Source organism: Trachinotus anak, unplaced genomic scaffold (assembly GCF_046630095.1).
Source record: "Trachinotus anak isolate AG129_WGS33_773 ecotype Australia unplaced genomic scaffold, CSIRO_AGI_Tana_v1 ptg000019l, whole genome shotgun sequence".
Lineage (NCBI taxonomy): Eukaryota > Metazoa > Chordata > Actinopteri > Carangiformes > Carangidae > Trachinotus > Trachinotus anak.
Window position 1 is genome coordinate 17488960 of NW_027273870.1, and position 16486 is coordinate 17505445.

At 38.1% G+C, this 16486-nt stretch overlaps 1 protein-coding gene across 1 annotated transcript; it reads right to left on the bottom strand.

Annotated features, from left to right (window-relative positions):
• Nucleotides 1-852: 852 nt before the first annotated feature.
• Nucleotides 853-11382, bottom strand: adra1d (adrenoceptor alpha 1D). The gene is made up of 2 exons (XM_071505243.1): nucleotides 9322-11382; nucleotides 853-2445 (listed from the first exon to the last, which is right to left on the bottom strand). The coding sequence occupies exons 1-2, from the start codon at nucleotides 10277-10279 to the stop codon at nucleotides 1895-1897; spliced, it is 1509 nt and encodes a 502-aa protein (XP_071361344.1). The 5' UTR covers nucleotides 10280-11382; the 3' UTR covers nucleotides 853-1894.
• Nucleotides 11383-16486: the final 5104 nt, after the last annotated feature.

Here is a 16486-nt window from a genome sequence, read left to right on the forward strand (position 1 = left end):
TTGAATTGTACAAGGTCAGCTATTGAGCTAATAACAGCTATGAACTCAAGCTCACACAGAGTTATCACAGATGTGTTGGTATTATCCAGGGCAAATGATATGATGTCAACATGTACAAATCTTGGACAAGATATCCTATATAATGTGTGTTATTTAAGCACCCTACGAATACTTGCTAGAACTCCATTCACAGTGCTATTGTAGTTATTTCTATTTTTTTGTGAGCCAGCAGTGTGGTGAGTTGTATTAGAATTATACCAACAGTTAACTTGACAGGTTATCTCAGACAGAGCCAAGACCAGTGTTTCTATGGTAACAAACAATCACATCTGCTGACAACTGACTAAAAGAAGAAACCATGATTCAGTTTGTGGTTTAACATTGCTGTAAAGTGAGCAATGAGACTGGAAAGTGTTTCTGGAATCCCTGGTAATTTCAAACTATAGCTATATTATTTGCTGCGATTACCTCACTCTCTCTTCTTTTAACTTCTAACCTAATCCTGCAAGGCACTTAGATGCACAGTACCCAGAGTGCAGAGCAAATTAGTCTTACTCTTACTCAGGCTAGTCAAGAACCAGACAGCTTTGTATTACATAAATATATATATATATATATATATATATATATATATATATATATTTACATGTTACTCTCACTTTGAGTTCCTAAATTCCTTAATTCTTGATTTGCATTTGACTTCCAGTCAACAGATTCTCACTACTCTGTTCAACTTGATACATTGATATATTCATCATTTCCTTCAGCTCCATTGGTATTTTATTGAAAAACAAACCATTTTACTTCCCAACAGTCTGAGTAAAAAAGTAAACAACCAAAACAATAGTGACATCTGCTGGATGGGCCAGATATTTTTTTTTCTAATTCATGAATCAAATTATAGGTGTACTTCACTGTAATTTAACAGAAAACCACAGTTATTGTCTGAATTTGTTTCCTCAGCTTTTTATTTTCATTTTCATTTGACATAAACATAACATCAGAAAATACAAAAAAAGCATATTTATTTCACAATAGCACTCACTTGGCAGAGCAAATTACAGTTAGGTGGGCCAAGTAGACTCACGTCATCTGAAGTCAAGTCAATTTTATTATATATAGCGCCAAATCATAAAGTTATCTCAGGGCACTTTTAATATAGAGCATCTAAACCATATCCTTTAAATATTATTTATCAGTTATGGGTTTTTATTCAAACATGTGTGCATATCAATACCAATTTAACTTATGATTCCAAGTTTTATAATAAATACTGCAGCGTCTTTATTCTCAGCTGGCCTCTTTACAATGCCTTGTCAAAACATAAAAATGGCACATGAAATATCATAATTCATTCAACAATAAAAATTGCACTTAAGACACTAACAGCTGGACATTTAACAGAGCAGTCACCATTCAGTGGGAGTCATCGCACAGGGTCAGCTGGCTAATACTTAAAGGCATGGAGACTGTCTGATATGAAATTTAAAGAAATAAGTGTAACAGTAATAATCACACTGGCTTATGTTAAAGTCTTACCAAAAGTGCATACACCTGTCAGTTGTGGACTGTGAAATGTTAATGCACCAAGCTCCAAGTGACAGCAGTAAAATGAAGTCCAAGGAGTTGGCTACTTTGGGTCCACTTCCAAAATATGGCTTTACACAGTTCACAAGAATTTTCATCCAAATAAACATGATGGTCATGAGGGACTGAGATAAAACTTTAGTCCTGTTTGTGCTGGGGTCAAGCCATCATTCTCAGTCCATAGCTTTAATCACGCTTTGATTCTCTGATAATTTGTGAACACAAAATTATGCCCTATCTTAGTCTTTCTTGCATGTTGGGCCAATATGGCCCTTTGAAAATAAATAAAAGATTCTCTGATGACTCTCTAAATGTCAGTCTCTTTCAGGCCGTAGCAGTCTGCCAGATCATAGAACTGATAATTGTTCTGCTCACAGGAGTTGTAAATCCCCATGGAGACTGTGTCCACTATATCAGTCCGGCCCACTACAGGTGTGGTACCTTTTCCTGTCCCTCCCTTGATTTTATTTGACAGATTGCTTACTTTCTTTTTGAGTTGGACAGAGGACTTTTGTAGGGGTGGAAACAAACTCCATCTCTTGAAACCTAGCGAGTGCCCCTTACCCTTCTGTAAAAAAGAGCTGCCATGGGATTCATGCACAATGTAGCCAGGCTTATAGTCCGTTCTCTGATCTCTTGTCTTTCCCTTCACAGCTGTCCGCCACCTCTGGTCGTAGAAGCGGCGCAGAACCCTCTGTCTTTGGTGACACTGGCACCTGAGGAGCCGGGTGAAAGCCCTCTGGAACTCTTTGCTGGAGCACGGGTAGATCATGGGGTTGATACAGCTGTTGAAGTAGCCCAGCCAAAAGATCACCTTGAACACAGTTTCAGATGGCTTCAGTGCAGGGAAGAAGGAACCTGTGGCAAAGAAGGTAAGATTTGTGAGTAGCCCAAATGGACAGCAGTTGAAGCAAAATGTAGGTACAGTCAGAGAATTTAAGTGCTAATTACAGATCATGATTTTTGGCAACAAAATGGTATATATCATTTTGTTTATCTCTTTTAGGAACTAAGTAGAAAAAATGTTAAAATATATAATATAAAAAATTATATAGGAAAGCATCATAAAGGAAAACCTGAATCTGCTCCTCTGCTGTTTGACTCATACACTAAAAACAACGTGCAAGTGTGGGCACAGTTGTATTGTGTTATTATGCTATATATATGTTTTTCAGCATTATGACAGTGGGATATTCACAGCATTAATTATGTAAGGATTTATTGTGCCGCAGTAGCTGTTGGGTTGTGTTTATTAATAGGAACAGAGGAGGTTCTGACAATCTGTGGACTTTTATGAATGAGATGGATATTCACAGAAGATGCCTCAGGTCTTTCTATGACTCCTTTGCTTGAGTAGAATATGTGATGATGAGACATTTCAGTTGATTCACCATTGGCCTCACATTAATGAGGCTGCTAACAACATAAAGGATATTAAAATATTTCTGTGGTGTATGCTTCCTCTGAGCTGATGACGTAGAAAATATCTTGTCGGGTGTTTGCCATGCTTGAGGGAGATACCTGATGACTGATTCATGATGGTTTGAAAATTCTACATGCAGTACACTGCCTTTGCTTATGCACAGGTTTATACCAACTCTGTCTTCGCCATCTTTGTTTGTATGATTGAAAATCCTGCCATGGATAACCTTTAAACATGACATTTATCAGCTTTTGTAGAATAGTGAAGTATAAAAATTGACCAGCCATTTTCTCATGACATTAATTGAGCAATGTTATAAAATACACTTAACAAAACTAGAATCATTTCAGGTATTTTATTTTTCTAGCATACACCATTAAAGAATGGTAGTTTAACATAAATGACAACATAAATGGTTTGAGGTTTTTTTTTGTTTTGTTTTTTTTTTTGATTGCTTCCTGTACTATACAACAACAACAACCCAGACTCTCATTGCTTTACTCACGTCTTATACTTGCAATTTCAATTTTGGTTTGACATGCTATTATTCATAGAATGTTGCTCTTTCCGATTGCTTTCTAGCTGTTCTTGTCTCCCCAGGCCAAGATTTAACACAGCATTGACCCTGGACACAGAGGCAACATATCACAGTGCTAATATCAAGTCTGTACTGCTTGGGCCCAAAAGTCCAATTTCATTTCAGTTCTGTTAGTACAATGTGTTAATATATGAAATGGCTTGTGTATAATTTTCAAAGCAATGGTTTTATGTGGTTTTGACATCAGCTACCAATAACATACTGTGCACTAACAAATGCAAAACATGAGGCTTGTGCCATTTACTCGAGGACAGAAACTGAATAATGAAATAGAGTTCTCTAGCTTACTTGTAACATTTTCTGCTGCATGTACAGTATTTTATGTGTAGCCGCTTAGATAGATAGATAGATAGATAGATAGATAGATAGATAGATAGGAAATTCAATTGTCCAGTAGCATGTGAAGTTTATATTAAACTTTCATTTCTGTTAAAAGACTCATCTGTAAACCAGTTCCGACTGAATCTCTAAAGATTAAGGTGAATAAAGTAATTAAAGGAGGTGATGCTCTCCACTGATTCACTGAAGTGACATCACCTTAAAGGCAGACAGCAAATGATTCATCTTTCTGACGCACAACCACAACACCATGACAACAGGTTTTTTTTTTTTTTTCTTTTATTGCCTTTCTATCTTTTAAGTCTGATGTCTGCATGATGATTACCATCTTAAATCCCTTCTGAGGATGTTTTTTTTTGTTTCTTTAAGTTCACATCAGCTCATACCCCAGAACAAATCATAAAGTCAAGCAACAAGTGATTGCTTTGAATACACACTGAAGCCTGGCGAGGAGTCTGGGGACCAGACAGAATTTTGTGATGGCTCTTTTGTGTGATTAGACAGAGTCCTGATCAGTCCTCAGTTACAGAGCTTACAACATTATCTCCTTGACATTTAATGTTCTGTGTGAAGGTCAATGTTTGACACTAGGCTTTTTAAAAATCAACCTCAATGGCCACCAAGGACCAAGCTATGGTCCACGGAATACATGCGTTATGTTATACATTTATTGTAGGCCTAAGCCTTATTCACCATGACATATTGTTGTGGTCAAAGTGTGAGGCTGTGATATAATTTTTATTATTTCATTATCAAATTCCCTGAAGAGACCAAAACCAACAAAGAATTAGTCTATTTAGCCCACTGGTTTCTTCGAGATTCTCCTTCTGTTAAAAATTTGCCCATAGGTCGTTTGTGCAGGAGGTAATTATGACCCCTAGCAACATTTTGTTATTAGGCGACATCTAGAGGCCAGAGTAATTATGACAGCAACAAATGGAAAAGGGTGTTGACATAGTATATAGAGGGACAAAGTTCACACTTGAAGGAGGTTGGAGTAGATGGATGGGTCAACACAGCACATGACTTTGATACAGGAGACCAGTGAACAATAAAGGAGGATCAATCCCCATGTGGACTTAGCAGTTTATATTGCTTCTATTATTCATGACTGTTTGACAAAGTTAAACCACGTTGCTATAAATGAAACCATGACAACAAAGATCGTCTAGGAAGTAATTATTTTAACCCAAATCAGGATGTTTTCCTAAACCTAACCAAGCCATAACCATAATTATAGTAAACACTGTGGCAAAGGTAGGTCTGCCGCTCTCGATACTCTACCATGCAAACACATCTAAACATGATCCAGAAATATTGTTGACTTCTCTGGGCCTGAGCTCATTTAAGATGGTCTGAGGTGAAATGGAAAACTGTCCCATGGTCTGACAAATCAGAATTTCAAAGTCTTTGTGGAAATCATGGAAACGGCATCCTCCGGGCTACAGAGTGGTATGGGGTGCATTAGCGCCCATGGCTTGGGCAGCTTGCACATCCAGGAAGGCACCAATAATGCTGCACGATACAGGCTTTGGAGCAACATATGCTGCCATCTAGCCAACGTCTTTTTTAGAGATGGCTTTGCAGATTTCAGCAAGACAATGCCAAACCACAGTCTGAGTGTATTATAACAGCATGGCTCCATAGTAGAAGGGTCCGGACATTAAACTGGCCTGCCTGCAGTCCAGACCTGTCACCCAATGAAAGCACTTGGCACATGAATGAAATATGAAATGAAAAATACGTAATGGAGACCCTGAACTGTTGAACAGTGGAAATCCTGTATCAGGCAAGAATGGAACATTTCACTTTCAAAACTCCAGCAACTGATCTCGTCAGTTCCCAAACATTTACAGTGTTGAAGTGGTGATGCAACATAGTGGTAAACATGCCCCCGTCCCAACTTTTTTTGAAACGTGTTGCTGGCATCAAACTCAAATTGAGCATATAGTTTTCATAAAACAATAACATTTCAAAAAAATTCAGCATTTCAACATTTGATATGTTGTCTTTGGTCTATTTCCAATTAAACTGATTTGCACATCACTGGATTCTGTTTTTATTTACATTTTACACAGTGTCCCATCTTTTTTTGGAAACGGGGATGTATGTGGGACCGACTCAAAACAAACTACGCTGTCCATGCTCATGGTAATGAAATAAGATGTCAGCCAGTGCAACTGTGTGGCTTACTGAAATCAGCTTAATAGTTTTTTTTTCTTGCTTTTCTTTTACAACAATGTAAGTCTACGGCACATAGGAATAAGATATATCAGGCTTTGGCTGCTGCACAGCCAATATGTGCTAGCACTATCAATTTATTGTTGGTTTTAGTCTTTTCAGAGGATTTGTTGACTAAGAAAGACGAAAATTATATCACAAGACTTATCCCTTACATAGAGACAACCTTGAGTTCTCGTTTAACAAGCATAACACTCACACAAATGTAAACTGTAGAGTTGAAGGCCACAAATATAATATTCAAAGTTAACAGTATCAATCTACCAAAGCATAGTGTTTAGTATTAAATGAAATGAATCCAGGTTTCACTATGCTATTAATCTCAATACATACATGTTAGACATTATTTTCTATTATGTGTTTACTGTGAAACTATATCATCTATACTGTAATGTTTCAATATCCCTAATTACAGAATAGAAAATATGCAGTCAAAACACAGAGAAGACCGACTGCAGAAAGCCTTTATGTCACAAAAAGTTGGACTTATGTCAGCAAGGAAATGATAACTTCAAGGAAAACCAGCCAATTATAACTTTGTCAGATAATTAATGCTAAAATGCTAATTCTACATTCCCTGTGCAATAGGTTGGGCTTGGAATTTCATCCATTATACTGGGAGAGAGACAGCATTCAAAGTAGCTCTCAAAGGCTATTCCTCTTTATTCCATCACTTTCTGGCAATATAAATATGAGTGTAGTGCTGTAATATAAGCAAATGGTGTTAGGGCACTCTCACTAGAGTTTCAGATGAGTCAGGCAACTCTGTCTAGATTTGCATCATCATAGAAAAAAGGGCATGAGTGACATAAGAGGTGGTAAAAGTACATGTCTGCCTTTCAGCAAAAGGTTACCCATTAATGATGTCTTCCTACAAAGCACCAACATAGACAAAGTCCGTCTGACTGACCAGGTGTGGATAAGCAGGGCTTGGACTTGTTGGTTATGGCTCCTCTACACTCATCAATCTGTCATTTAATGTAAAAACAGCAACCCCCCATAGGGATGAATCCATAAAAACAACACAGTAATACTTTATTGATCCCTGCAGGGACATTATGTTTCAAACTACTTCCACCAAGGACTTAAAATGTTCAGGGTCAAATTGGAGAACAGCATGTCTGAAGGGATTCAACTGGGCAGATGGCTTCCATCAAGGAGCTTTAATTCCTAAAAGTTTTATTAGGCTTTAACAAAGATGACAAAGATGATCTTGATGGTCTGATTTCCTTTTCCCTTAAATTAGAGTCCTCGACCATCTACAAGAAATCATAAATTTAAAACAACAACTTAAGATAGAGCTTAAAATAGTTATTTCTTTTGACAGAGTTCCCTTTTGTTTCCTCTTTTGGACACTGATTTTTCAGTGTAGTACTACACTGAGAGTAATGGACTCAGCTTTGACATCTTAGTTGACATTTCCAAAGAACAGGATGTACAATGTGATCACAAAAAGTCAAGTCCATGTGATCAATATCTTAATGCAGAAAATTATAAGATTTGTGTTTATTATAATCAACGCCAAACTTTTGTTTCAGAATAGTCTCAATGTGTAAATACAAGTACATATGAGTAATTGTTTAGGTGATGAATGTAAAATAATGAATGTAATGTCTCATTGTATTGATTTGTAGTAACAGATAAAGTGAGTCTGTATAAAACTCATTCATATCTTTACTCATTTCCAGTCAGAAGAAGAGGTGGAGTAGCCATCCCTCTTCGATTTCTGGATACAAATAAACTTGCCCTTTTCACTCCCATTGAGTGAGTAAAGTGATTAACAGCACCCATTTCATTTCTTGCACCTTCTCTCCCCCTGCAGGCTTTTCTCTAATAATTTGATTCTGTAAATTTAAGGGGGCAGCAAGAATAAGAGTGCTTTGAGTGCTATATCTGATAAGATACTGGCCATTTGTTCATGATGGATTTTACAACCAATTACTTAAAATATATGCAAAAATGAAAATTCATGAGGCCAGCAATAGTGTGTGTGTGTGTGTGTGTGCGTGTGTGTGTAAATACTGTTACTTTCTGTAAGTGTACCTTCATATGCGTGTTGCATTTTTCAGTTTGATTGATGTGTAGCCATCGTGACTTGTTTTCGTCATCCCCACTGTAGGGGCTTTTCAACCATCTGCACTGATTAGAGAATGATCCTTTCAGTACTGGGGTTATTTTTAGAGATATACTCAACGTTAACACCTACACTGAGTGTAACATAAATTTGTGTTTTCAGGACTCCCTGGTGGAATTTGATGTAATGAATTTGCTATGACCCTTCCCTGCTACAAATGTGAACCAGGAAACAAAGCCCTTGACAAGCAAATACAGTATATCATTATTCCATGTTAATGTGTGAGTCTAAAACAGATATCCCACAGGAGCTGGTACCTGAAATGAGCAGCCGTGATCCTTGCAAGGTAGGCTACTGGGAGCATTTAGTTTGAGTGCTCATTACTGAAGAATGTCAGTCTACTATGACTGCTCTTTAAAAAATGTGTATATCAGCCAGCCCTCAGAGCTCTCAGAAAAAAAAAAAAAAAAACAGACATGATACAAGCCACAGTAGCTAATGGTCACATTGCAGATGTGCCCTTTCCTGACCAAAGGATTTGTTTTTATAACATAAATATGATCAATTCCTGGCATAGTTCCTAAAATAAAAAGCAAATGAAATACAGCATATCCCCTTTTCTGTAATGCCCCAATCTTACTGTGCAGGTTTTTGCAGTTGATATTTAAGTTTTAAGTTATTTGGTGTAATACTGGCCTGTTCCTGCAGCCGGTAGGCCTATATTTATGGAAATCTACGCAGTTCTGTGGAGGAGCTGCATTGACTGAAAAAGTTTAATCACCTCAAGTGACGACAGGCTAGTAATTATTCACATTGAACGTCAATTGGTTAAAAAAAAACATCTAATTTTAATGGAAATGATTCAGCTACACCTACTATATTATCAGTCAAGAGGTGAATCGAAATCTCAAGTAGGCCACTAGTGAAGGCATTTAAGGTGTTAGAATATTTAAGAATCTGATTGTTTGAGGTTCCTGAGAAAAGCAAGCGTGACAGGGAGGATAGACCACAAGGGAGAGAAATTATTAAAAAAAAATAAAATAAAATTATAAGACATACCCATTGGCAGAAAGAAGAAAAAGGGCAGCCAGCACAGGATAAACATCCCCACAACGATGGCGAGGGTTTTAGCCGCCTTTTTCTCCCTGGAAAACTTCATCAGCCGCACCGAGAGCGAACTTCGGAACGGGTGGTTTTTGCTGCTCTTTGAGCTGGCCGGACGCGCGTCCTCCAGCACGCTGCGACAGTGTATCCGCAGGACCACCTCCATCGACTTGTTTCTCTCTCGTTTGACGCCCGCTTCCAGGCTCTTAGTAGTCCTGCGGGCCACCACATAGACCCTAAAATACATGATGAGGATGACCATGAGCGGGAGGTAGAAAGAGAAGAGAGAGGAGAAGAGCGCGTAGCCCGGCTCCTCCGTGATCCTGCAGATGCTCTCGTCCACAGGCGGCGGTTCCTTCCATCCCAGGAGCGGTCCGACAGAGATGACCGTGGATAGTACCCAGACTAGGACTAAAATAACTACCGCCTTCCTCTCTGTCATAATGCTCGGGTATTTAAGGCAGTATTTCACTCCTATGTACCGGTCGATGGAGATGATGCAGAGGCTGAGGATTGATGCGGTGCAGCAGAGCACATCCACCGCTGCCCAGATGTTACAGAACACCCGGCCAAACACCCAGCATCCCAGAACCTCTAAAGATGCGGAGAAGGGCAGCACAATAATGCTCAGCAGCAGGTCCGCCATGGCTAAGTTAACAATGAAGAAGTTTGTGACAGTCTGCAAATGTTTATTGCACACCACAGACAGGATAACCAAAATGTTCCCAACAATTGCAACCAAAATGAAAACGGAGAGAAAGACCCCAACCCCAACGACCTGTGAGTCCAGTGTGAAGTTCCTACATGTCGAGATGCTGTCGTTTGATAACATTTGCTCCAAAACAGATGCATTGAAAGCTTCAGTAAAATAGATCCCATAGTTGCTTTCGTTCCTGAAGTTAGACTCTGACATTTTGAAACGCCATAAAGAGAACTTTAGAGTGAGTTTATTAAAGGAAGCACTGTCTTCAGTCTCATTTCAGTCTCTGTTTCCAGCAAGGCAATTAAACAGGCGTCCTCGCAGTCAAGAATTGCCACAGCTCTCGCAAAGGATGTAAAAGAAATAAAAAAAATTTAAAAAAAAGTCCTTTTAGCTTTAGGCATATGCATGCATGATTAAGAAAGTGATATCTGCAAAAACAGAAGTATTCAGCTCACTCAAAAAAAAAAAAAAAAAAAGAGGTTTAAAATCTGGAGGAAGTAAATGTTTTTTTTAGATGCAATATAATAACAAAAAATAAAATAAAATAATCATAATAATAATTCATTTAGGCCAATTTCAGCGTATTTCTTCCATGCGATGGTTTTCCACTGCTGGCATCCTTTGTAACAACTCCCTGATCACAGTCAGAGCTGGTAAAGCAGGTCTGAACCCACAGCTCCACCCACACGTCACATATGCACTGTTGCGTTCACAGTCTCCACAAGAGAGCGTCTCTTTAAATCTGGACACGAGTTCTATATGACACACTAACTGAGATTGCTGCCACCTTTCATACCTTCATCTGACTTGTTTTCATAAAAAGGGCGTTAAATGTTTTAGGTTTTTTATCTACAGTCTGTGTGTGTACGTCTTACAGTCTTACAATGCATACATGTAAAAAATAAAGTATGAAGAAAGAAAGAGGGTGAAAAGGTGAAAACCTTCAACTGCCTGAAACAACTCCCTCCCACAAAGAAAAGACATAGCAACCTTTATCAGATCATCTGAACCGCCACCAGGCACCAACGAGCCGGCACTGACCACTTGAAGTGCCTTCGGGCGAAGCTGTGAAGTTTCCAGTGACGGTGCAGCTGTCAGCCCCAGGCCTAGTGTGCATAGTTTAAGTAGAGGGACAGGCCTGCACAAACCACCAGGGAGCCTGGAGGAGAGGATGGGTCAGGAGCCAGAGTCATACAGCGGACAAACAAACCATGCATGGGAAAACATCAGCCCAGGATGCTAAATTACCACTTAGTCTAGTGTGTTGTAACTTTGAGCTCAATATTTACATATCTACATATATATGATTCATTTCAATATATACACTGAAGTCCTAAAGTCCAAGATTACTACTCAAGATACTTCTGTTTTGCATTTTTTTAAAAGTTATATATATATATATATATATATATATATATTTATATCATCACAAATGGTAATATCAGCTCAACAATTTGAGTAAAAAGTGTCCTGTCTCATCAAAATCACCGGGTTGACTCAGTTATGATGCTACAAAGAAGAACAGGGATAAACCGCTTTATATTTTAATTAATAATTAATTTGCATTAGCCAGCTGTTTAACACACAAATCTAAATATCCAGCTTATACAAGCATAGGGCTGCCAAAACCTAGTAGCTAGCTATACTATCAAAATTTGATATCACCTAAGCTAGCACCTAGCTACAATGCCATGGTGACCGGGCATCCCCATTTTTTAAGGAACGTTTTCGGTGGCCAGTCCCTGGCTGGAGATGTCTCTGGAAATGTCCCAAGAAATGCCCTTATTTTGAATTGGGAATTAAAAATGAACTGGAGAGTAAGACGAGAAGCAGAGCAGACAAGCAGACATCTAGCATTGTGCTTGTTTTTCCCAACAGAGGGGGCTGGCTGCTAGCTATAGCAGCTTCAGAAATGAAGCTAAAACCATCAAAATGGAGTTAGCCAATCAGATTTTTCTTTCTTTTTTGTCTCGAGGCAGAAAACTGTTAGCCGGCTCACTCATTGGTTAGGAGTTCATAACAAACACCCACAGAATAAATCTTTTCAAAAAATCGTTCTTTTGGCAAGCCTGCCAATTTTATCAGTCGGCCTTCACCATAGGTTTTTGCATGCTTCAATGGAAAGGATAAAGTATAACCTTCTGTAAGAAGGAGTTAAGTTAATCAATGCCCTTAATTCGCTTTAATTTGAAATAATGCATAATCTTAAATACTTGAATTTTTAAAAGGACTTTTGGACCCCACTATAATGGTGAAACACAATGGAGGATAATATGGCAGCCATGTTGACCTAATAAATGAATCCAATTACAGATTTACAGTTACTACTCTAGATTCTTCTGTGACTGGACTGTTGTCAGTTATACATCATAGGGACTGTGGTTTGCACATCGTCTCTTATTGTTTCATTTGGAATTAATTGGTGTAATTGCCTGAGCACACACATTGCAGTTTCTTCCAAATTCAGCTGCAATATATGCAACCTGTGACATCAGTTAGTGTTGTAATAAGCAGTATTGATTTATCTGCAGAAACTTTGCAGGTTTTTAATCATTGCACCAAACAGCCAATCACAAAAAACTTCCTGAGAATGTCTCACAAACGTTAAAGAACATTGTCACCTTTGTGCATTTGTTGGTCTTAATCCATAGCTTCTTATTATTATTATTACTGCCTAAAATAAGACAAAAAGTTTCAATCATCAAATAATGATTACACACTAGACAACATTTCTATTCTTAGATTCTAAAGACTAGTTTTGATACTGACATTAATAGTGGTTGATTCTGCAAATGTCCAGTTAATATTTAATGCCAATGTTTTTTTTCTTTCTTTCATTATTTCTTTCTGCATCTGTACATGGCAACTCATGGTTAAAGTTAGGGAAAAATCCTGATTATGACAAATAAATTGTGGTTAATGTATGGTGCATGAAACTACAAATGCCCATCCACCACCCAAACCTCAATTGCCCTTATGGGCAACATTATGGACACAATATTTCCCACATTGGCACTGAATGTTGGCACTGGGCATTGACGCTGGTCAGACTTGGCTCACCTTTTATCAGTTCTTTGTCAGTTTTATACTCTATATTGCAGACTCTCATTTAGCAGTGATTAAGCAATAATATTTAAGTACTGCTGAGTCTAAGACAAGAATTTTGTCACTGGTTGGTGACATTAGATAAGAGTGAGAAGAGCACTAACATCATTTGGATTTATTCTTTGGAGACAATAAATGTCTGCTCCAAAGTCTGTGCTAATCCATCCACTAATTCTCAATATGTCACTCTGGACCAGCTACAAATAGACTGATTACCTATCAACCAACCACTGCACTGGTTTGGCCAGAAAGCACACATGATATATTAGCAAACTAGGTCTAACGTGGAGTCGGGGCTCTGGCTATGGGCAGTGGAACTTCTGTTTTTAGTCACAGTGAATCTGCCCAGCTGTCAGAGCACACCCTCATTACTGGATTTAGAAAAAAAAGCTACAACCTCATCCAGCCCACCTGCTCCTCCTTATGAGAGGGCTAAATCTGCAGTCATGCAGAGCCAACTTTACGCCACACCGCACAGTAGAGATTTTTTGATGACACAGAGAATGAGCCTGTGAAGGATAAGTATGTTTCAGATAAGGGTATATGTAATTCACTGCAGTTAGGGGATGCTAATGGTTCTTTATCAGAGAATTTCCACTGATCATTCAACTTATCACTGATTATTTTCTGAATTTATTACTTCAACTAGTTAAACTAAAACAATGACATGTTCTGACTCACTCTCTCTCATGTTCTGAGGGTGTTCACATCCATATTTTTGGCTGTGTAGGATTTGTGGCCCATTTTAAACATATAGTCACTTTTAAGAAAATGCATCAGAACAATGATCCTGAACTTACAACCAAAAGCAACCGATTAGTTTTTTTGGGAGGCGAAAAAGTGAAATGCACATCCACTTGAGTATTTGTTTTGCTTTTTGAAAACCAGACTAAAGGCAAAAAGCCCTCAAAACAAGCAAGATGTGTAGTTGGCTTGTGAAGCCTTGCAGAGTGTCACCTGGGAGAAACTGCTGATTTCTATAGGATTGCAGGTGGTCATCGATTGCAAAGAATTGATCCCAATCAGATTACTTTACTTTGTCGTATACATTGTTGTCCTCTAAAACTGGAGGAATACATGAAAAAGTCCTATGCTATTAATCTGATGTTTCTGTTTAACCCACAACTTAAAGATTAAAGTCAGCATTTAAACCTTTTAGCCATTGTTTAGTTTCCAAACCATTGTACTGAGAACCATGATAATAAGCTACTAAATGTGTCCTGAAAGTCTTTGATCTTTTTTTCCTTTCTTTTTTCTGTGCAGCTGATCACCACAGCAGAGAGCATGTGCTTTACTAATGGACTCATTTACACACATTGTTAAAATCTCTGGCAGGTTTTGGTTATACAGTGTATTTACTATTGGACTCATAGTATGGCAACACAAGGCTTTCCCAGCCTGTATAAATCTATTCTGATTTGATAAGTCTATGCAGTTTTTGCCCTGTGTGTTATTTACCGTGTTGTCATGTATTCCACTATGCTAGGGTCAGTTTTCTCCTTTTCTTCCTGATCAAAAGAGAAAACACACCCTCGTCTTCAGCTGTACCCCACTCACCCTAGAGTGTTTTGGCCTCTATCAAAATGCTTGGTATTTCCTGTGATAATGTACTGTATATGAACAGTAGAAAAAAAACATTCTCAGCCATGTCACATATATCTGTCCTCATAAGCTACTTCATCCTAAGTCATCTGCCAAAAAGCCTATCACAAGTGTTAAGTGTTAAACATATTTTGAGGGATTTATCTTTTTTCTGTGTGTGAATTTAAATGTTTGAAATGATGCTGGAGGCTGACAAAAAGGTGGAGGAGGGACATGCTGTTGCTTTACCATTTTGTGAGCGCCATTTGTTATGGTACTAACCCAGATATTTGCACACACACACACACACACACACACACACACACACACACACACACACACACACACACACACACACACACACACACACACACACACACACATAAACACATTCTTCCTCTCGCTCCCTCTTTCCTCAGACTCTCAATATGGTAATCTGCCCTAGACTTTGACTGTGTGCCATCTTATCAGCGCTCAGCAGAGCACTGGGATTCAATCGGCCACAAGTCATGTCGTTCTTTGATATCACTTCATACATGACTGTTCAAAGACTCAAATGCTTGAAAAGGTCAAATGGTCAGAAGTTTCACATACTGCTACTTGGTTTGCCACATTTTGTAGCCAGGAAGACAGCTGACAGGCATGTTTACAATTTAAAGGAAACACTGAAACATAATAAAGGCTCACAATTTTTTTTTTTTCTTCAAATGAATGGCTCTGCTTTTGGTTTTAGTTGTGAAAATTCTGTGGGCAGCTTAATATGGCATAAGCAAGCACCTTTGTGGAGGCTGTGAATTGAAGCTACTTTGCATATAGGGAAAATTTGTTGCGTTCACTCCTTTGTTTTAACAGTGTAGAAACTGATCCATTTAAGACACATTGCCAATGCTTAATTAATGCTATTACAACAAGTTTACTGTTTAATGGAAATTCAAATTTTGATTTATTCCTGTTTTTCTGTTTTAGTTCTTTTTGTCTTTTTTTTTTCTGGATGAAACTATTAACACATATAGTTTTGACTTGCAGGCAGCTAAAGATATTTTTGTGATCCTATAAGCTCTTGAATTAAGCTGTTTGAAAACAGTGTCAATTAAGGACTCAGTTTTTGTGGCATCTGTGGAATGCAAACTGTATTACGATTGTCATTTTGGGTCAGCATTTTATGAGATTGTTATATTTGTCTAAGATTCCAAGAGGGCACTGGCACTGGACCTGAGATAGACCAGAGTATTACACACACAGGAATCACTTGCAATGATGTTTTTAAGAATTAGCAAAGAGCTACACTGTTTAAGCTATCTCTGGAAAGTCAAATTACAGATGTGATCATTTTCGGGCCAAATTTGGGGAACTAAATATGCATGGTATTAGGAACAAGAAGAAATACATGTTGAAAGAATGCAAAACAAAATATTTAGAAATAACTTTCAGCAACGATAACATCAGGCTGACTGGTTGATCTGGAGTTATTCTGATGGTTCCAGTTCAGATATTTTGGGGAAAAAACAGACACTGACAGGGACTTTAAAAAAGGGATTAGAGCTTTGTGGCATCCCTACCTTTTATTTCTCTATTTAATAATAACACAAACATTGTGCAAAGTACCTGCAACATGTCATGTAAGTATATGGCCTTAAACTGCTTTAAACAGTTTTACTGATTAAGAAACTGTAAATACTGTAATATGTGAACACAAATATTGCTGCACAGACTAATTCTTTATACAAAGAT

Excerpts from the sequence above, each read along its gene's own strand:
- adra1d (XM_071505243.1), bottom strand. The coding sequence starts at position 10,279 with ATGTCAGAGTCTAACTTCAGGAACGAAAGCAACTATGGGATCTATTTT. Across the intron at positions 2,446-9,321 it reads TTTCTTCTTTCTGCCAATGG|GTTCCTTCTTCCCTGCACTG; the intron begins GTATGTCTTATA and ends TCTTTGCCACAG.